The sequence below is a fragment of the Thalassophryne amazonica genome, chromosome 14 (genome assembly GCF_902500255.1).
Source record: "Thalassophryne amazonica chromosome 14, fThaAma1.1, whole genome shotgun sequence".
Classification (NCBI taxonomy): domain Eukaryota; kingdom Metazoa; phylum Chordata; class Actinopteri; order Batrachoidiformes; family Batrachoididae; genus Thalassophryne; species Thalassophryne amazonica.
This window is the reverse complement of record NC_047116.1, coordinates 89609081-89630878: the sequence shown is the minus strand read 5'-3', so window position 1 is coordinate 89630878 and position 21798 is coordinate 89609081. Positions and strand designations below refer to the sequence as shown.

The 21798-nt window shown below is 41.9% G+C and overlaps 1 protein-coding gene across 3 annotated transcripts in view; it reads left to right on the top strand.

The window, feature by feature from the left end:
• The window catches only part of si:rp71-68n21.9 (kelch-like protein 9), a 74775-nt gene that overhangs the window by 21862 nt on the left and 31115 nt on the right, over positions 1-21798 (top strand). Inside the window, exons 3-7 of one of the 3 annotated variants that reach the window (XM_034186769.1) lie at positions 1126-1262; positions 4549-4763; positions 11548-11680; positions 19712-19908; positions 20187-20262. In XM_034186769.1, coding sequence (XP_034042660.1) covers positions 1126-1262; positions 4549-4763; positions 11548-11680; positions 19712-19908; positions 20187-20262 — 758 coding nt within the window. Of the gene's footprint in view, positions 1-1119; positions 1263-4548; positions 4764-11547; positions 11681-19711; positions 19909-20186; positions 20263-21798 lie in introns of all 3 variants that reach the window. The other 2 variants (XM_034186770.1, XM_034186768.1) reach the window with 2 other exon arrangements.

The following is a 21798-nucleotide window of genomic DNA, read 5'->3' as shown; positions in this document are numbered from 1 at the left end:
GCACAGATAATTTTTGTGGCATCTTGTTTTGTAAATACTTCGACAAACAAAGCTTGAAGCATTTCCTGCATTTTAATGTAAATAGATATATATATATAACTTTATTGTTTGGTACATTTGTACATATGTTTTTGAAATTTACAATTTATATCTGTATTCTAAGTTATAAAAATGGCTTGTTAAACATGTTTGTGGTTTTCACAGTTTCACATTTTATGTTTTTGTGTGGATTTAGGTTCATTATCGCAATACAGTATGTCAGAATGAAAGAAAAACCGTAAAGTCACACAGGTGAGGTTCTGCTGAAAAAATGGCACCAAACAAGGAAAAGCAAACAGTTTATTAAGGTAAATTATGAAGGTAAAACCAAGTAGTCAAAAGCAGCCAATTACGAATCATATACCCTGGACCCCAGAGGGTTAAGTACAAGTCATTCTTAATTAATTATTTGTCACTACTTAATTACATATTTATTCATGATAATGTGTCATTATTATAAAGTGCTACCTAACAATCATGTGGCCAAGTGGTTAATGCGCTTGGTTTCAGTTCAGAAGGCTCTGGGTTCAAATCCCACCCCTGCCACATTTCTCCATGTAATGTGGAGTTGCGTCAGGAAGGGCATCCGGCGTAAAACCGGTGCCAATTTAACATGCAGATCCAACTTGGATTTGCTGTGGCGACCCCGAGTGCAAACAAGGGAGCAGCCGAAGGGACTTACTTTTTTACCTAACAATCATGATGTCAACTTGCCATAAACACAAAAATAGATGCATATTTTGTTAATGTTAAGTTGTCATAGTAAGGACATCCTAAACAAATTTATTCTCAAGTCATCATGACAAAGACAATTTCTGGTTATGTCACTGTGATTAATTTCAAGTTGTCATAATCAAGACAACCCTAAAAATGTCAACTTCATTATACAAACAGAATGACACTTAATGACAGCAGTCATACACTTTTATGACATTGACAAAATGTTTATGACACGTTCATGACTGTGTCATGAAAAAGTTATGATAGTGTCATGTCACTATTATGACAATACTATCAAGTAAAGTGTGACCCATAAATGACCACCATTTGGTGACGTACTTTTTACTCCTATGTTTCAAGGGGAGCTGGAGATGACAGTGTGCCAGGGAGGTTGAGCCGTAGACTGTCCCGTCTGGGTAGTAGACATCAGTCCAGGGATTCTCCGATACCTCCTACACAGCAGGAGAGACCTGCTGCTCTACCTGTTGGAGCTGCTCAACAAGGTGTGCCTTTGTTGCTTTATAGAGATTTGACGGTTATAAATAATTACTACTGCTGTCTGAATTATACACTGAGAAGGATCTCAGTCCAAAGTCCTGAATTACAGCGTTATAGCAGAAGTGTTTCATTGTTAAAATGTTTCTGTGTAGGCTCTCAGTTGTCCAGGTGGTTTCCATAGTAGAAAAAGCTTGAATCTTCGACTGGACTGGGTTGCTTGACGCGAGGACATTTCGCTTCAAATCACACAAGCTTCCTCAGCTAAAATTCTTGCTCTGGTGGTCTGACTTCTGTCTTGACTCTTGTAGAGAAGAATAATCAAGAAGTCACAAAAGTTGGAGTTTTAAACCTAACCAGACCCCTCCTACCAAGAGGCAGACTGGTATAGGCCAGTGACTAACAATAGCTCTAATTAGCACCTATTGTGCTCTAGTTAGCGCCCTCCTAATGACAGGGCAGCTGTCCCTCCTAATGATGGGAGGGACCCTCTCCTGATGGCTCCCTTGACGACTCTGCTGATGACGTGAATGACTCATTACCATGAACAAAAGACTTAAACTGCTTTGACCTGAGTACCCCATTGTAAACAGGGGATAAAGTGTGTCTCAGACCCCCTCCCCAGTTAAGGCTGGGTTTCAAACATTTCACAAAGAATGTCTCCTTGACCCCTCTCTCAAACCATTTCTTCTCTCTGGCTAATATTTTAACTTCCTTGTCCTCAAACGTGTGGTTAGTGTCTTTAAGGTGGAGATGAACTGCAGACTGAGGTCCACTGGCGCCCTCTCTGTGGTGCTGGTATAGCCTTTTGTGTAAAGGTTGCTTAGTCTCACCTATGTAGTGTTCGTTACAGTTTTCCTGACATCTGATAGAATACACTACATTGCTCTTTTTGTAACTAGGGATCCTGTCCTTAGGGTGAACTAATTTCTGTCTCAAGGTGTTAACCAGTTTAAAGTAAACTGGGATTTTGTGCTGTCTGAAGATCCTCTGTAGTTTTTCCCCTACTCCTGCTAAATAAGGGAGAGACACTCCTCTTCTTCTTGTCTATCTGGTCTCTTTGTTCTCTGGGACTTCTGCACTTTGTCCTGGGACCACCGTGGGTACCCACATACTGTGAGGGCTTTCTGGACAAGTTGTTGTTCTTGTTGTTGTGGGCACCTGTAACAAGTGCCCACAATTGCAGAGGGAAGGGCTAAAGAACAACAACAACTTGTCCTTCTTGATTATTCTTCTCTACAAGAGTCAAGACAGAAGTCAGACCACCAGAGCAAGAATTTTAGCTGAGGAAGCTTCTGTGATTTGAAGCGAAACGTCCTCGCGTCAAGCAACCCAGTCCAGTCGACGATTCAAGCTTTTTATACTATGCCTTGAATGCTGTACATTATTCTTGCTTCAGCACCTTTGGAGAATATTTCTGCTATTAAATACCATCCCTGCTTATCAAATTGTACTAAGTGCTCCAACAGTGAGAATTATGTTAAATCAACTTATGCAGACTGGACAGCTCTGTGGGGGAGCCGAGCTACCAAGCATAAATACCTGGGTTTGATTCCAGCTTTGTGCATCAGGCTTTAGCCTGTGTTCTTGGACAAGACTCTTCTGCCAACAAGTTCTCAATCCCAAACTCATCACATATTTATGCTTGGTCAGTCACCCTTACTGCCAAGTTGTGATGCACTGGTTACCTGCTTTGAATGATCTAATGGTGCATGGAGTAGCAGGTTTACATACAGTAGGCTAATTTGTCTCTGATAACATACATAACTATCTGTTTGACTCCCACGTCATCGATCGGCACAGCACAGGGTTTGGGTTATGGTTACGGTGAAGGTTTGGATTAGGATTAACTTGACCCTTTGTGTCACTAAATGACATGAAGGAGGTACCTTCATGCCACATATGACAAGTTAGGTACACCAACCCTGCGTAGTTAAGTATGTTATGACCAGGGTTTTGTATCAGTATGTGGTGACTTGGGTGTAGGAATGTGCGCCATACCAGTCAACCCAGCAGGAAATGGGTACCACCAGCCTCCGTTAGGGGTGTAACCTGCAATGGACTACCACCCAGTAGAATTTAATCACCTGCCCTACAGATCTTATAGCTCAGAAAGGATTTAATCTCTCTCAAAATCAACTTACAAATCAATGAAAGCACCTTTATTTTGAAGACAGTTCTTCCGGGCAATCACCAGCAGGGTCAGCTGCCACTTATACTTGTTGACTACTCTGTTTTGAAATCCACACAATAAAGATCCACTGACATGAATTTTAACATGTTTTGCACACTTTTTTCTCAGTTTAAACTGTTGGCCAACTGTATCACTAAACAAAAGAAGGTAAATTCAGGGAATCTATAGAATGTTCCATTTTCACCTGAAGTTCTGAAAAGCTCAACTTCACTGTCTCACTGTCAGGAGCACCACCATATTCCACTTTTAGAGCAAAACTCCTGCTTATTAATAATGCAGCAACTCCACTGAGCTGCAGGAATAGTTTATGAGTACTGTCGTCTTCAATCAATCAATCAATCAATCAATTTTTTTATATAGCGCCAAATCACAACAAACAGTTGCCCCAAGGCGCTTTATATTGTAAGGCAAGGCCATACAATAATTATGTAAAACCCCAACGGTCAAAACGACCCCCTGTGAGCAAGCACTTGGCTACAGTGGGAAGGAAAAACTCCCTTTTAACAGGAAGAAACCTCCAGCAGAACCAGGCTCAGGGAGGGGCAGTCTTCTGCTGGGACTGGTTGGGGCTGAGGGAGAGAACCAGGAAAAAGACATGCTGTGGAGGGGAGCAGAGATCGATCACTAATGATTAAATGCAGAGTGGTGCATACAGAGCAAAAAGAGAAAGAAACAGTGCATCATGGGAACCCCCCAGCAGTCTACGTCTATAGCAGCATAACTAAGGGATGGTTCAGGGTCACCTGATCCAGCCCTAACTATAAGCTTTAGCAAAAAGGAAAGTTTTAAGCCTAATCTTAAAAGTAGAGAGGGTGTCTGTCTCCCTGATCTGAATTGGGAGCTGGTTCCACAGGAGAGGAGCCTGAAAGCTGAAGGCTCTGCCTCCCATTCTACTCTTACAAACCCTAGGAACTACAAGTAAGCCCGTAGTCTGAGAGCGAAGTGCTCTATTGGGGTGATATGGTACTACGAGGTCCCTAAGATGGGACCTGATTATTCAAAACCTTATAAGTAAGAAGAAGAATTTTAAATTCTATTCTAGAATTAACAGGAAGCCAATGACAGTTAATCTTGCAATAACTTTTATTTTGCTTTGATAGATAATGTACCGTCTCCTCCAGCTCCACCTCCACCTCCACCTCCAGCTCCTGGTGCTGCTCAGGCTGAGGCAGCAGTTACAGTCAATAATTCTCTGGTTCCGCTACCCATGGGAACACCACCTAAACGCCCAGACAAAGCCCTGAAACCCAAACTTCCACCTCGGCCATTGTCTAAGGTGTTCAGCAGCACTGAACATGGAGCAACTGTGTTACAGGTATAGCAAACCGATGGCACTTTATTTTTTGGGGACACAAACAAAAATTTTCTCTGTATCATCTCAGAAAACCATTCTGCATTTATAGAGCAATATCCATTTAATTAATGTACAACATTATCCCAGGATTCAGTTTATAATCACAGGCTGACCCATTAAACTTCATGATTAATGTATTAAATATTGAAACATTATGGATGCTTCATGCACAAACTTGCCTTGTTTGCATATTTTAATGTGAACTTTGGAATTAACCTTCCATTGGTGCAATGATTTATTATGCGATTTAGAAGACTAAAGTCTGCAGCAATGTCTCAAGACTGTGATACAGATGGAACAATGTACAGTTGAGGAGGAAATTATTATTCCCCCTATGAAATTTCAAAGTTTTCTTCAAAATTTTCTCAAGTGCTTTTTTTTTTTTTTTTAACAAAGCAAGGAATTTTCAACACAGCAGTTCTAAATATCCTAGTTTTATTTTGGATGCTTTCATTATTTTACTTTGCACACAGAAACAAAATTATTGTACAAAAACCAAAAGCTGCCAAATTCAAAATTATTAGCCCCTTTTGTTGAAACATAGCACAAAACACTGTTGTCCATTGATGTGTTTTTACTTTGTAAAGCTCAAAGCTTATAAAATCAAGTTCAAACTGGGGGTTATCTTCCAGTGTACACACAGTATAAAAACTTCAGTAAGGGTTTGAGCTGTCACTTATGAAAGCATCAAAAGAACTCAGAATAGACTTGAAACAGAATTGTTGATGCACACAAAGCAGGAGAAGGATATACTGGACAAAGTTAATCACAGCATTTTCAAGTGTCAAGAACTGGAGTGAGAAGGCCCATCAAGAAATTCATAGAGCATCACCCAGTAAAAAACAAGGCAAAGGTAGGAAGCGAAAGATTTTAAAGACTCTGGAAAGAAGCCTAGTGAGAGATGTGTCTAAAGACCCCAGAACACTAGTCAATGACTTAGCCCAATCTTGAATTGTAGTCTCAAGGAAGGCAATCACAAGAGTCCTGGACAAGAAAAGACTGTGAGGCTGTAGATCAAGAAAAACTTAACTTCTGCAGAAGAAACACCTTCACAGCAGACTAAAGTATGGTAAGGACAACCTGGAAAATGATTATGCATACAGGAAGTGTGTCGTATGGTCAGATGAGACTGAACTAGATGTCTTTGGCCATATAGACATTGCTTTGTTTGGAGAAAGAAGGGAGAGTAGTAAAACCCAAAGAACACCGTGCCCACACTGAAACATGGTGGTGGGAACATTGTGCTGTGGGGATGCTTCAGTGTACCTGGAACTGGGAATTTCATCAAGGTGGAAGGAAAGAAGAATATATGTCAAGATTTTGAAAGCAAACCTCAAGCAGTCAGCAGTAAAACTGTGTCTGAGTCATCGCTTTGTGTTAAAACATGACAACAACACCAAAACATATGTCACTCCTTGTGAAGATCTATCCAGAAGACCAAAGTGAATGAAGACCAAACTGAATGTAAATGACTGGCCTGCACAAAGCCCCGACTTGAATCCTGCTGAAAATCTGTGGAGTGAACCAAAGACCAAGATCCATGACAGAGGACCATCAAATCTGGAGGAGCTTGAGAGATTCACTAAAGAACAATGGGCTGGGATTCCTCAGCACACATGTCTGAAAACTAAAACAAAAAGGACACACAACTGACTAATAGCATAAGGAGGGCTAATAATTTTACCGTGGTAGTTTTTGGGTTTGGTGAAATAATTTTGGTTGTGTGTGCAAAGTAAAATAATGTAAGCATGCAAAATAAAACTAGTGTTTTGTGTGTGTGTGTGTGTGTGTGTGTGTGCGTGCGTGCGTGCGTGCGTGCGTGTGTGTGTGTGTTATGTTCATGTCTGTGTCTTATACCCCCGTCACACATACACCGATTGGTAATCGGGAAGTAATGAGGAGCATGTTATGTGTCGGACGCAGGACGGAGAACCGACCAGCGTTTGAAGGACCCAGTATAAAATAAGCAGAGAACGGTACAAAGGATAACAAAATTTAATGACATAACAGTGATGTGAAAAATACAACAAATGAGTGCGTGGTCTGGCGTGGTGGAATTGCGGTGTGCTCCCAGCAGCACTAACGGTCCGGAGCCAGAAACTGTTCGGACCCAAGGACCCCTCCGACACCCCCCAGGTGGCCGCGACAAACCGAGTCTGTGAAAGAAGAAACCATCATGTGAGTCCACACTCCACACACAGAGAGACAACTCAAAGGTGTACATAAACAGCAAACACTTCCTGGCTTAATCACAGCTTCCCTCCCTGCAGGCATGGAACACCCAGTTCACATAACTCAACTGCAGTGGAAGCTGATTAAACGACTAACATAACAGCTCAATAATAATAAGGTGTGAGGGACACCACATTTACTGACTGTACAAATGTTAGTCACAAAACCTAACGTACCTCAGGAAGTGTGCTGATGAGCGTGAGACCTCACCCCCTCCTCTTTCACAGACCATGCATCAAACCTGGACGTTCTCTGCATCCACTGATGATGAGATGGCTCTCAAGACGACGATCTCACCCGTCTGGTCACAAGGTCGAGTCTCTGGCAAATACACACTGTGTACTCCAGACTTAAATGCCACCATGCTCCAATCCGTGTAGATGCACCACAGCTGTGAGTCCTGACGAGCTGCACTTGATCAGCCTCAGGTGATCAGGGTGAGGTCCTGAAAACCCAGCCACACAGCCACTCAGTCCTAAACGCGTACCACCTGGAAGGAAAAACAAAAGACAGCACAGAAGACAGAAACAAAAGGCAGCCAGGCCCCCCAGCCACAACAGAGCGGTTTGGAGGACCAATGGACGGCAGTCTGTGACCATCTACATATTTGGTCCCATTCGCTCTGCTGTCACGACTGTGTTGCACATGTTCAAGTCACTCTTGGTGTCATCGAGATAGGACGTACATTATACATTGGTCTATGTGCAGTTCTTACATCATCTAATCGCAGTCTACATATTCTGACGGCATCAAAACAGCGTTTGAAATGATCTGAGAGCTCTGAGATCGATCGGTCACAGGGAAGCCTGCCGGCATGTCGTGCGATGTTTGTCCATCTCCACTGGACCCCGGCCATGTGTCAGATGCTCGTTGCAGCGCCCTGCAACGCAGCTGAACAGGTTGTCGCCGCTGTCATACAATTTCAATTTCAATTTAATCAGCTTATAAAGCAGCAAATCACAACAAAAGGCGTCTCAAGGTGCCTCACACAGAACAGTTCAACAATAAAAAATTAAAATAAATAAAAATTTAAAAATTCAAATACATAATTAAAAACAGAAGTAAAAGAATAAAACAGATAACAAAATAAAAACTATTCATAAGAAAGAGAATAAAAATAGGTTTTAAGTCTTGACTCAAAAATGTCCATGGACTCTGACTGCCTCACGGTTGCAGGAAGACCGTTCCACAGAGCAGGTGCACGATAAGAAAAAGCTCTTTGACCCGCTGACATAGAAAACCTGTAAAGCTTGCTTTTAGTACACAAAAAAATTCACAAGAGGTATTGATAAGGAATCGGATCGATAAGCGGAATTGATAGATAAAATCTTAACGATACCCATCCCTAATCACGACTGATCAAATCATTTCTTAACAATTCTCGAAAAGAACCGGTTCATGATACCCAACCCCACTGAAGATAGTGCACCACTCAGGACAAAAGATGGTTCTACAATATGGTGGATGTGGAGATGTGCAGCACCAGCACATATTTTCAGACAAAACTTCACAAACCATCTGCTGTTGGCCTGAACAGTGTTGTATGGCTGGGGGGGCCTGGCTGCCGGTTTGTTTCTGTTTTTTGGTTTTCCTCCCAGGTGGCTTGCGTTTGGGACTGAGTGGCTGTGTTGCTGAGGCTGTCAGGACCTCACCCTGATCACCTGCGACTCGTCAGGACTCACAGCTGTGGTGCATCTGGATGGATTGGAACATGTTGGCATTTAAGACTGGAGTGCACAGTGTGTATTTGCCAGAGACTCGACCTTGTGACCAGACGGGTGAGATTGTCGTCTCGGGAGCCATCTCATCAGCAGCGGATGCTGAGAACGTCCAGGTTTGATGCACAGTCTGTGAAAGAGGAGGGGGTGAGGTCTCACGCTCGTCAGCACACTTCCTGAGGTACGTTAGATTTTGTGACTAACAGTTATACAGTCAGTAAATGTGGTGTCCCTCACACTTTATTATATTGAGCTGTTTGTTAGTCATGTATCAGCTTTCACTGCAGTGGAGTTTTGTGAACTGGATGTTCCATGCCTGCAGGTTGGGAAGCTGATCAGTAATCAAGCCAGGAAGTGTTTGCTGTTTGTACACCTTTAAGTGTTCTGTGTGTAGAGTGTGGACTCACATAATGGTTCCTTCTTTCACAGACTCGGTTGTTGCGGCCACCTGGGGGGTGTCGGCGGGGTCCTTGGGTCCGAAACAACTTCTGGCTCCGGACCGTTAGCGCTGCTGGGAGCGCACCACGCCAGGCCGCACCTTCTGTTATTATATTATCACTGTTATGTATTAAATTCAGTTAGCCTTTGTACCGTGCTCTGCTTATTTCATACTGGGTCCTTCAAACGCTGGTCGGTTCTCCGAGCTGCGTCCGACACATAACAAACAGCATTCCATAAATCAGTCGATATCCAGAAGTTAAAACAGGTGGATTCTGTTGTGAAAAGCAGATGCAAAGGTCAACGTTCTGTAAAAACTAAATGCAGACAAAGAGTTGAATCAGTCTGACATACACGTATTATTACATGTTTATCTCCTAAATCTGTAACAGGTATGTTGTGGAAATGTTTCCTCAGTCCATCACAACATAAATACACATGCAACTCACCTCCGTGTTCCATAGCACAGCGCAGATAGCTGATGAAGTCCCTTTCACTTGGCTGCGCTGTGTACTGGCTACATTGATCAGCTCACAAATGCATAATCCACCTCTGGCATAAATAAATCCCATGTGAGGCGCCATCCTGCACCAATAATCCAACTGCAGTTGTGTTAAGATGCGTATCAAGTGCACTGAAATGGCCAACAAAAAAAGAGTTAAGAAAAAGAGAGAAGAGAAAGTTTGCTGGCTGCATCTAAAGAAAGTTGCACACATGTGGGAAGGAGACGCACTGCCAGCACAGTACAGCAGCAGTTATGGAATCCAGCCAGATGAATAAAATCTAGCAATGTAGGTATATACTGATCAAACACCTAAAGGGATTTTTCACCGGACTGTACACAAGCAGGTGATCACTGACAGTTGTCAGCTGTTTTGTGTGCTCTCTGGATGGACTGCTCGTGTGCTCAAGAGCGGCTGCTACAGCCATTATCAACACACACATACACGCAGCTGAGCGAATATTTCGGCCACACACATTTAGACGCACGGCAGCGGCTCATTCAGCCATTATGAACACGCACACGCAGCTGAGTGAACATTTTATCTGGCCACACATTCGCGCGCTGTTTGGATCACTTGTTCGCTGCACATACACACGCTCACTCTGTCGTGTGAGACACACACACTCCTGCCAGCGCACCCTCCTCCTGACGAGAGGTCAGTTTAGAACTGGCCGCTGGGAATGTGAGGATTAGCAAAAATTTGATTGTGTAGGTGAGTGAGTGAGTGACAGCTCCAATGTTGTGGCATCTGACAGCAGTCTGTGTCATCTGACTGTTGTCTGAAATATGTTTGGGGTGCATCCTGCAGGTGTGCATGAGGTACTCTGGATACATTTGGGCATGGCTGACCACGCCTCTTTCCTTCCCAACTCTGTCCGGATTATGACAATTTTTGCTGTGTCAGCCTGGTTCCTGCACATTCTTGCTATGTGTGACAGGGGCTTTAGAGTTACTGTCCTGTCCCCTGTCATTGTCATCTGTGAGTGTCCTTTTGTGGGTCATCCTTTGTCTTTGTCCCTGGTCTTTCTCCTGTGTCTGTGTTCCGTCCACCTGGTCCAGTTGCTCAACGCATTTTTCTGTTGAACCTTGTTTTTGTGTTTGCATTTCTGGAGGTGGTTTGATTCTCTTTGTAGTTAGATTTATGATTGTTCCTTTTCATGCGTTAGTTTTTTCCTCCATTTTCAATAATGCACTCCTGAGGTCTACTTTGCTTTCCTGTTTGAGTTCATTGGTTTTTGTTCAGTTCCTATTGTTTCTGATGGCTTCTTTATGTGTAAGTTTATTTAAGATGTTAATCTTGTGAGTATTTCCTTATGGTACACTGTTTACACGTTTGAGTCACACAATTATTTTATCTTTTACTCACATTCTGATGCTGTTAGTTTTTTACCAATTTCTTGTTGTCTTTTGACCTTTGCACACACCTGTCCCTCATTTACTCATCAGTTCATTTTGCATTTAAGCCACACCTCTGTTCTTGTTAGTTTGCCAGTAGTTTCATGTGCTTCAACTGGAATGTGAGTATTCTGACCTTGCCTGCTAACCTGTTTGTGCTTTTGTGTGATCTCTTGTGTATTGGACTCACTTCCCAGTGACACTGACCTCTGCTTGTGTGTTTATTTTTAACTCTCTGCCATGCCTTGTTTTGCTCTGGTTTTGACATTTGATTCTCTTTGAGACAATAAATCACCTGTGTTGCCTCATCTAGGATGTTTAGAAATACTTCCTTGCTCTGTTAAAAAAGCACTTGGGAAAATTTTGAAGAAAACATTAAATTTCATATGGGGCAAATTATTTTTTCTTCACCTATAAATGTAAGAGTTCGTAATGCCACATGCCTTCTTCCCCAAAGGGCTTTGATAATTTTCGGGCAGATGAGATTCTGTGTGATGTCATCTTGGTTCCTGGGGACTGCAACGAAACTTTTCCGGTGCATCGAATCATCATGGCTTCTGCCAGTGACTACTTCAAGGCAATGTTCACAGGTGAAACATCTTCTTTTTTTTTTTTTTTTGGAGGGAGGGGTCTAAGGGGTCTAAGTTGGTTAGGATGGACCCATCCACCCACAGGTTTCTTTTTTATAGCACAAAAACTCAACTTTAAAAAAATAGACCTCACATTCATCCATTCTCACTGGTCTAGGAGAGGTGCCAACAGTCTCTGAAGAGTAGTCCCTCAAAAATATGGTCGCAGAATTTGTAGAGAAAAAAGTTAGTTACATATATAACAGTCTATTGCAAAATTACCGATGCACACATAGACACAATGGTGGCAACATTGTTTTGGGACATCCATGTGTATGTGGCATGAATTTATGACTGACTGTCTATATCTGTGTGTAAAACATGACCATCTGTGGCAACACATACCTGTTACAGCTGTGATGAGGGCATGCTTTGCAACACATCCAGACATATACCTTGATGACGTTTTTTCCACAATTTCACAACATATGTCTCATTGACGTCTGGACCACACCAAGCGTGTTTTACCCACAGAATCTGATTTGTTTGATAAAGGGTGAGTGCTCTGAGCCATGGCTGGATCCGGGCAGGTGGTGTGGGACTGGTTCAACTTGCAGATGTGTTCCCAGCTGGACCATGTTTTAGACCACCCTGAGAAAACAAAGTTTATTCCTGTGGAGTAAGGCTTGTTTATTTATGAATAAAAGGATGTTTTATTCCATCCATACATTTTTACCCAAGGCCAAAATATGGCCACTGGGTATTGCAAAGACTTTGCATCCATTTGTCGTCCGTTCGTCCGTTTGAGCTCAGCATAAGTCCAGTCCTATTACTGCCAGGGTCTTCAAATTCATAGGGGACATTCTTGGGACACAGACCTTGGACAAGTTCAAAGATGGCTAACCTTGAACTATTCTAAGGGGTCAAAAGGTCACATTCTTTCATTGACTACATGCTCATACAGCCAAGGGTATTTTAGTATTGCATTATATTCTATACACTTTACTCCAATTAAGGATCACAGTGGGCTGGAACCTATCCCAGCAGTTAGGCGAGAGACAGACTGCTGTCCTATCCAGGATGCGCCCTATCACAGGGCCACACACAGACAAACAAATGCAGCCAACCCTCACTTACACCTATGGACAATTTAAAGTTACCAGTTCACCAAACAAGCATGTTTTTGGAAGTGGGAAGAAGCTGGAGGGAACCCACGTGAACATGTAAACCCCACACAAAAATGCCCAGGCAGGAAGCAATCCCACGACCTTACCACTAATCCACCTTGCTGTCCAAGATGTTTTATTAATCTTCCTAATTGACAGATTTACAAAAGGAGAGTGTTTGTGGCACAAACATGCAGAAACATGGCCACATTGTTGGGAAAGTGTAGTGACACGGACCCATAACAGGGGGCGTAAATGAACGGACAATAGAAGGAGTTAAATTTGAACACTTTACTGTTGTGAATGCCACAACCAAACACAGCAGATTACAGAATGAATACAAGTCAATCAATAAAGGTGTCGTGTGGGCAGGCTTGACGATAGGAAACGCCCGTCTGGAGACGAACTGGAACCACACGATTTCCACCGCCACCGAACCCGAGGGATACTGGAGCCGCCAAGTCCCGAAGTCCCCAGGTGGCCACCGTCTCAGCGTATCGGATCTGGTACTGCTGGCGGAAAACAAAGACAGTCAAGTGTGGGTGTGTGTACACCCTGTAACAATAATGGTGGGAATTCCACCTCCACCTCCGATTCACACGTGCAGCTCCTGTCACAAAGCACTTATCTGGCGGGGTGTGAAGCGAAGCTGTCGCCGGTCACGCCAATCTCCAGACAATGCACTCCACAGGAAAAACAGCTGCAAAAATGAGTTCAGACTAAACACAGTTAGTTAAACGGCTGAGAATATTACCTCTCACTGAAGTCGATATCTCGGCGATGTGGTGGAGGTGTCTTCCTGCTTTTATTCCAGGTGAGATGCAGATGATCGGTGACAGCTGTCATGGTTGATGAGTGACAGCTGTCACCTCGGCTGTTCCTGTAGGCGGCAGCGCCCTCTCATGCCTGAAGCCCGCACTTCAGGCAGGGCGCCCTCTGGTGGTGGGCCAGCAGTACCTCCTCTTCTGGCGGCCCACACAACACACATGAAGTGTGAGCACAGTCGGCACAGTACCAGTGACCAAACTTTAGTGACACAACTGTTTAATCTAATATTATCATTACTACTTGGAAAACACAGATTTAGACTGGTTTGTGAACAATATTTGAGGGAAATGGTGATATTGTGTATGTGGAAAAAGTTTTAGATCTTTGAGTTCATCTCATACAAAATGGGAGCAAAACCAAACGTGTTGCGTTTATATTTTTGTTGAGTGTATTTCCTGTGGTGCCTCTATGGAAATCTTGTCACGCGTGCAGGATGACTGATTAAGAAATCCCTTGTTGCATAAATTATTCAGGCAAGACATGCTTTATATACCTTTTTATGGGTAGCTGAGGTGATATAATGACCAGAAATCCTTATTTTTGCTGCTTTAGAATACAGCATATACGAAATGCTTGCATCCAGTTTAGTTTTAGTTTGCACCTTTTTCCTTCTGTGTAAAAGGCGTTACCCACTGTTTATGTCCTGGCATGGAAGCGTATAAAAGACACATTTTGCGCCTTTGACTTAACTACACCATCGCGTGCAAAGTAAGCCACTGTTCTGACTGCAGTTTAAAATAAATGAATAAATCCAAAAATATCTGATACTGTATGTACGTATGTGGCAGGGAGAACCCGCAGTGCCCCTGGGCTGTTTGTTGCCTATTTGGCAGGGAACTGAATCAAGGATCATCTGGTCATCTCCAAGCCACGACACCCACTCACCATCTACCAGCACCGGGAATTAGACTGTGCCAGGTGTCCCAAAACATGCTACAATATAGATTAGCACAAATGTGGCTAAAAATAAGAATACTCTCAAAAGAAACCAGATTATGGTGACCTTCACAGGTTACTGTACTTTTTTCAAAAGAGTAATGTCTAAGGAGTGTGTGTGAGTGCCAACTTTGGTGCTTGTTTCCAGAAATGAACAATTGTTAGGGCCCCTTCACACTTAACACGAAAGACACAGGAACAGGAAGAAAATCCACAAACCAAAAACGAAATGGGGAACCGCGAGACATTCCACCTGATGTCAGGAGGGATGCACGGTCGAACAAGCCTGCATGGTACCGTGGCGATGGATGCACGCTCATGTTCATGTGCACAAATACAGTGCGAGAACGTGGAAAGTCGCACACACAATAGTGGAGGAAAAAAATTTTAAAAACACCACAATTCAGAATACTTAATCCCTGTTTTACAGAGCAGATTTAGCCTCCGCCTAGGCGTACAGCAGGAAGTAATGAAATGGCGCAGATTACTGTTCTCCATTATGTTTTATATGAATTACCTGAAGCTCACAGAAAAAAAGGCTCACTCTCTGTTCCTTTATTCTGTGATTTTTATTTTATGTATGTATTATGCGTTTGTGCTGCATCTGTCTGAAATCTGTGTTTTTAATTTGACACCTTGTGTGCATGGTCACATCCAGCTGACAGTCGATGGTCAGCTGACAGGCACTGTATGTCCACAGCAAAGTGTATGAGCACAGCAATCACATAAGAATGAGCTTATGCCTTTATCCTTATTTGTGTTCGGCACAGTCACGCCCATATGTGTTGCTTGGTTTCACCACACTCATTAGACAATTTTCACAGTCAGGTCAAATGTGGTCATCTGCTTTCTACTCTCGTGCTAGGAGCACGAATAGCCCTGCCTTTTCTAAGTGTCCAGAGAACAGTGTTAGATGTCCGTGTGAGACATCTGGAATTTGGCTGACACCTGCCGAGAGAGGAATCAAATGGGCACTTGCTGTCTTTCGGCCGCTGGTGTGCGCAAATGATTGTTGCGACAGTTGCATTTGAGTTATCAAATTGCATGTGTCATTCTACCTCAGTCGTGTTATGTGTGAAGGGGCCCTTACAGTTATCAGCTCCACTATACGCTGAACACAGTGCACACTGCACTGTGTGTGCTTTGTTGTACGTAGTCTTCTGAAATACGCTTTTGTCTTACATTGATTGATAAGGCACAATAACATTATATTATCATGTAATGCGTGCCCAGCTTTACTTTCCAAAAATCATATTTATTTTCCTTGATTTGTGCAAGCAACAGAAAGAGGATTTTCAATGTCATTTGTTTCTGCAACCAACTGCACCAAAATTTACCACATTCAACCACATGAATTTATCCAAACGCAAACTAGAACAAAAGTTGAGGACACAACAATATGCACGCTGCATTTATTACATTCATTTTCTAATATGGCAGCAACATCTTACAGGAAGAGTTGGCAGTAAATTTAGTCGGAAGGTAAATAAATACAGCAGTTAAAAAAATAGCTCAACTTACTTTGAAGGGATTCACTTAACAGTTTGTTTAATGACCTTGAATATTTTTTGTTTTGGTGCACTAGTGCTGTTGTAATTTACGATGTGACTTTGCCTTGTGACAGCAAGAATAAAATTGTTGCCTAACCCTAGTTAAAATAATGGTACGGACGCCCATCACTAAATTACTCAGTTAAAAGACACTTGAAGGTGTGAAGTACCTGCCTTATATTACAATAACGAACATATGAATAGGACAACAATAATGTGTCATAATCATTATGGCCTCTAACAACTCAAGACTGCTTTAGACAAAGCAGTGTCGGGAACAGACTGCAGGCTGGCACCTTACATAAAAATTGTTGCCTTTGATGACTCAGTGGTTACTCCCTCAGGTGTGTAAACCGTCAGAGTGCACAAATAATGAGAAACTATAAATAATTCTGAAAACAATCTGGCACACTCAGTTGTGAAACACTCTGCTGCGACCTAAATGTCAACATCTGTCTGTATCTTCAGAGCCTATAGTTCAGCTTTCAGAAGGTATTATGCATTCACCATCGTGTATAATCGTGGGAGTATTTTGTAGCAGGCATTCAATTACAAATTTATTTACATTTATAAACAGGCGATTTTACATGCCGCTCTTTCTGGATTAAGTATATTTATTTTACATGTTAACAAATCCGGATTCAATTTATTTTATTTATACTGTGCCAAATCACAGCAGTTCTGCCTCAAGGTGCTTCACACAAGTCAGGTCTAACCTTACTGTCTGCGTACACAGGCAAGTGGTCACCTGTGAGCTCCCTCCTGTGATATTGAGGGAGAAACCTCAAGCAGACCAGGCTCAGAAGGGTGACCCACTGCTTAGGCCATTCTAACAGTAACAAGGTTTTTACAAATTTTACAATAATTTCTTAAACAAAAGAAATGGATGCTGTAACTTTTCATATGTGTCTGATTTTGTACAAAATAACTCAGAAACAAGTGAACATATTTTCACCAAACCTGTCTGGAATATTCCTTGGCTGAAAGTGTCCACATAATTACCTTTCGGAGCAGATTATTCAAAGATCAAGATCAAAATGATCACAATTTGTATCCAAAAAACACATTTTCTCTGCTATCTTTCACAATCAATAAGATTAGAGAGACCATGCCAAACGTATCAGTCAGAAAATCTTTTGTTATCAAATGGTATGATGACATATGATAATTCTCCAAAGGCAAAGCCACACATTCAGTCCAACATTGTGTGCTGGGATGAATGGGTAAAATGATCAAAAATGTAAAGTTTGTGCTTGAGCCCGACCCCTATACTAATAACGTCTGATATAAGCCTTTCACAAACAAATTGAAATTGGCGTTATTGCCGAGATGAAGTTAAATTTTATCAAAAAGCAATACAGAAAAACACTTGGTAATGCGGTATTACAGTTTGTCCAGCAGAGGGCGTCTTTTTATAATGCTGTCAAACATGGCTGAGATCCCATCACTCCTTGGTTACATTAGATACAGATAAAGCAGCAATGCCACCAATTACACTTCATTTTCAACCAGGATGAGACCACTGATGTGTTCAGTGTATTTGGTGACACCACACCTGAATTTATTGAACATTTTTCTGGTGTCTTTTCATTTTTGCACTTTGTAGACAGTCCCTACGCTTCCGTTTCTCCGCCGCCTACTCATTGAGGTCAATATAAATTTTTTTTTTTCCGTTCAGAGGACAGTTCATATGGATATAAATAAGGTTGTAGCTCATTGTCTACCTTCCTGATGTTAGACACTAGTGTTTGTTTTTCTACCACGTTTCTCTTAAGATTATTGAGCCATTTACTGGAGGGGGAGGTTTCTGCCCTGCCTGAGTTTAACACTTTTGTTCCAAGCGGGGCCGGGCGCATGCTCGGATCTCCTCCCCACCTCACAGGCTGTAGTGACACCCCCCCCCAAAAAAAATCATTTTTGCAGTGATTGGGTTTGCGATAAAGATTCCCTGCAGTAATTGATGTGTAAACTGAAATCCGTAAGCTACTTAAACTGAAAACAATAAATATATATTATGAATGATATTCATGTTTTGTGAGACATTTTGCAATTAATTCACAATTTGCAGCTGATTCACATTTTGGGGGTTAACACACCTGAGAGTTAATTGCCTGGGAGTGGAACTGGGAGAGTTAGAAAACATGCAGGGCAGGCGTAATACAGGATCAGTTTTAGTGACCCCTGATCTATCAGGCTCGGTGTTGACAACAGGCTGGACACAAATGTAGAACACAAAGTCACCGATCTGTAGGCTTAACTCTTTTACTGGGTTGGTGAGCAGGGGTCGGTACACGGTAAGGCAGTCAGACAAGAGCAGAAGTACAACAATCATCAGGCAAGAGACGTGGTCGAGCAAAACTAGCAGGTGGTCAAAAACACAATGAGGCAAAACGAAGCAAGGCAATGGTTCAAGAGAAGGCTGGAAAGAAGGCTCAAGGCACATCGATCTGGCGAAGGACCAGAGCAAAGACAGAGTCGTAAATACACCCAAGTGATGAGCAGCAAATCAAGGACAGGTGTGAGGGGAGGCGACTAGAACAGGGGTGTGGTCAGACAAAGGGAAACACCCACCACCAAGAGAAAGATAGAGAGAACCAAAGCAGACAGCAACAGGCAAAGAACCGACAACACCCAAAAATAAGACAACATGTACAATAAAACAGAGCACAAACCCTAAACCTGACATGATCTAAACAGTCACTGGGTAACAGGAGGTCAAGATGAAACACGAGAGATATTGATGAGACGACAGCAACAAAATACAACATTCAGGGAACACATGGGAGGAACACAGGGGTATAAATACACACTGAGGGCAATCACACACATGAGACACAGATAAGGATAAACACTAATTGACAACAGCTGGGGAGAGACATGGGAAGAAAGTTAATAAAACACACAAGGAAACTATGACCACCAAAATAAATCAGGAATCACTAACTACAATAAATACGGAAATAAAACCATGATAAAATAAACACGGGACTGAAATAAACTACAATAACTCAGGAACTAAACTGCAGAACATTTAAATAAATACCAAAAACATACAAGGATAAAGACAGCAAAAAGTCATGAAAACCCACAGGGACCCCAAACAAAGTCAACAAGTCAACACGGACAGACAGACAAGATCGTGACAGACATATATTAACCTCACAAATCAATAAGACCAGAGAGGTGATCCAAAAGTTATATTGATCAGTTAATTCAGTGGTATTCTCATCCCGTTCCTCAAGTAAAACCTGACCTACACATTTTCCATCTCTTTCTACTCTGCCACATGCTAATTAGCTCCTTTAGCATCTGTTAGTGCTTGATTGGCTGCACACCTGAAGATCATCTTGAGAGGTGACACTCTATATTCTCAGGAAGTGGTCAAATGAAGTTTCTGTTATCTTCACTATAAGACAGAGTTCTAATGCTGTCTGGCTGGTTGCTAAACTGTGCAGGAGCTTACGTCAGATGTTATGTCTTCTTCATATACTGCCAACTCTAGCATCAAACCACTTAAACAGTGCAAATTTAGGAACTCACTTCGATTTTGTCTTTTTGCTTTTGTGGTTCAGGCGGCATGAGAGAGCAGGAAATGAGAGAAATCAAGCTGCATGGGGTCACTAAGTTGGGTCTAAAGAACATCATAGACTTCATCTACACTTCCAGAGTCAATCTCAACATGTTCAACCTCCAGGACACTTTGGAGGCTGCAAACTTCTTGCAGGTCCTGCCTGTTCTGAACTTTTGCAATCAGCTTCTAAGCAGTGAGGTGAGTGATTTTATTTTAGTACTTCTTTGCCCAATGATACTATGATCAAGGCATTAATCATACATCCTTACAAGCACATAAAATTTAATGTGATGCCACATCCCTCTCATGTACTCTTATTCCCAAGAGCATATACTTTCTTATTGCTGCTTACCTTTCATAATTGCAGTAAATAAATGAGCTCTAATTTTCAGTGATCAAATGTAGAGCAAACTAGATCCAGTGATTTTTATCTTGGGCATTTAAAAAATTATTTCAATATGTTTTCTGTGCAACAGATCACTGTTGATAACTGCGTGGAGGTGGAGCGCATCGCCGCAGACTTACTCCTGGAGGATGTGCAACTCAATATAGGTAAAAGATGTCTACCTGAAAATCACATTCTTTCATACGTGTGAATCAATCCAGTACTGTGCAGAAATCTCAAGTCAAATCAAAGACCTCACACTTTCAGTTTCGGTCAATGTTATGTATAGTGACAGGACTCACTTTGACTTTGTGTTTGCTATTTCGAGGTGATCCAAAATTAAAGGTCATGTGACAAATAAAAAAAAATCTGGCAACCCTATTAGTGTATGACCATTACCATACGTGTTTTTTAACCAGTACATCCAAATAGATATTGTCAATGAGCTTTATACTTCAAGAGCACCGAAATTCAAAAACACATGTGGCCAACAGAAAAGAAAGAGATGGAACTAAGCATCATGGTACCGTGCATCCAGAAAGTATTCACAGCCCTTTACTTTGTCCAGAGTTTGTTACAGCCTTATTCCAAAATGGAGTAAATTTATTTTTTTTTTCCCTCAAAAGTCTACTCACAACACCCCATAATGACAACATAAATCACATGTACACAGGGGCGTCGGACTGGGGGGGTAAAGGGTACTATGTACACAGGGCCCAAGAGCATGGGGGGGCCCACAAAAAACTGGCATTAAATACATTTTTGTGTTGCATGTTATTAATGTCCATACAACTCATGCTGTAAAAGAATATAATTAGAATGAATGTATAAATGTTGCAAAACATAATTCTGCTCTAACAATAATATTGAAAGATCTCTGAGTGCCCTTCCACCCCTGCACAGTTGTACAATGGTTTATTCCAGGCACACAAGCGACACTCCCTCCCCACACACACACACATCCCAAATGGGATCTGACAGAAAGAGGTGTTTAGTAGTGCTGAAATTGTGCTAATAGTGCTAATTGATTTAATCGATTATTAAAATAGTTGTCAACTAATTTAGTCATCAATTAGTTGTTAAATAACTTTGTTTTACCGCAAATGTTTCGTTTCTTCCCTATAAATCAACCGTTTCTGCAGCGCGGCTTTGCTTTGAACCAATCGAAGCAGTGGTTCGCTGAATCACTGCTTCTATCTGGTGCTTTGTTGATTTAGTGTTTTATTTCGCTTAATCTTAATTTTCCCCCACTAAAACCCCAACAAACATATGTCTGTGAGTAATATTTACCTTTTTATGTTAATCTGACCTGTTATGGTTTTCTGAAACAGTTGATAGATGTATTTTATAACTTAAAAACGGGACCAATGCTAACGCGTTAGCATCGAGGATCTTTTGATAGACCTTCCATCCATAACCACGACATACACAGAGTGGTGCAAGAAGAAAGCTCAGTCCATAATCAGAGACAGGCACCATCCAGGACACCTGTTACTGAGGCCCAGATACAAACCCTACAGTCTGAGACACATTAGAGCAGACAGCATTATTACACACAAAACACATTTCTACAACAGTTTCTTTCCAGCAGCTGTAAGACTGATGGCCAATCTATAGACTATAAATGTACTGGAAACAAGCGTTGTTGTTTTATTTTTTTTTTTTTTTAGGATGTTCTTTTGACTCTAAGGGTGACAATACAA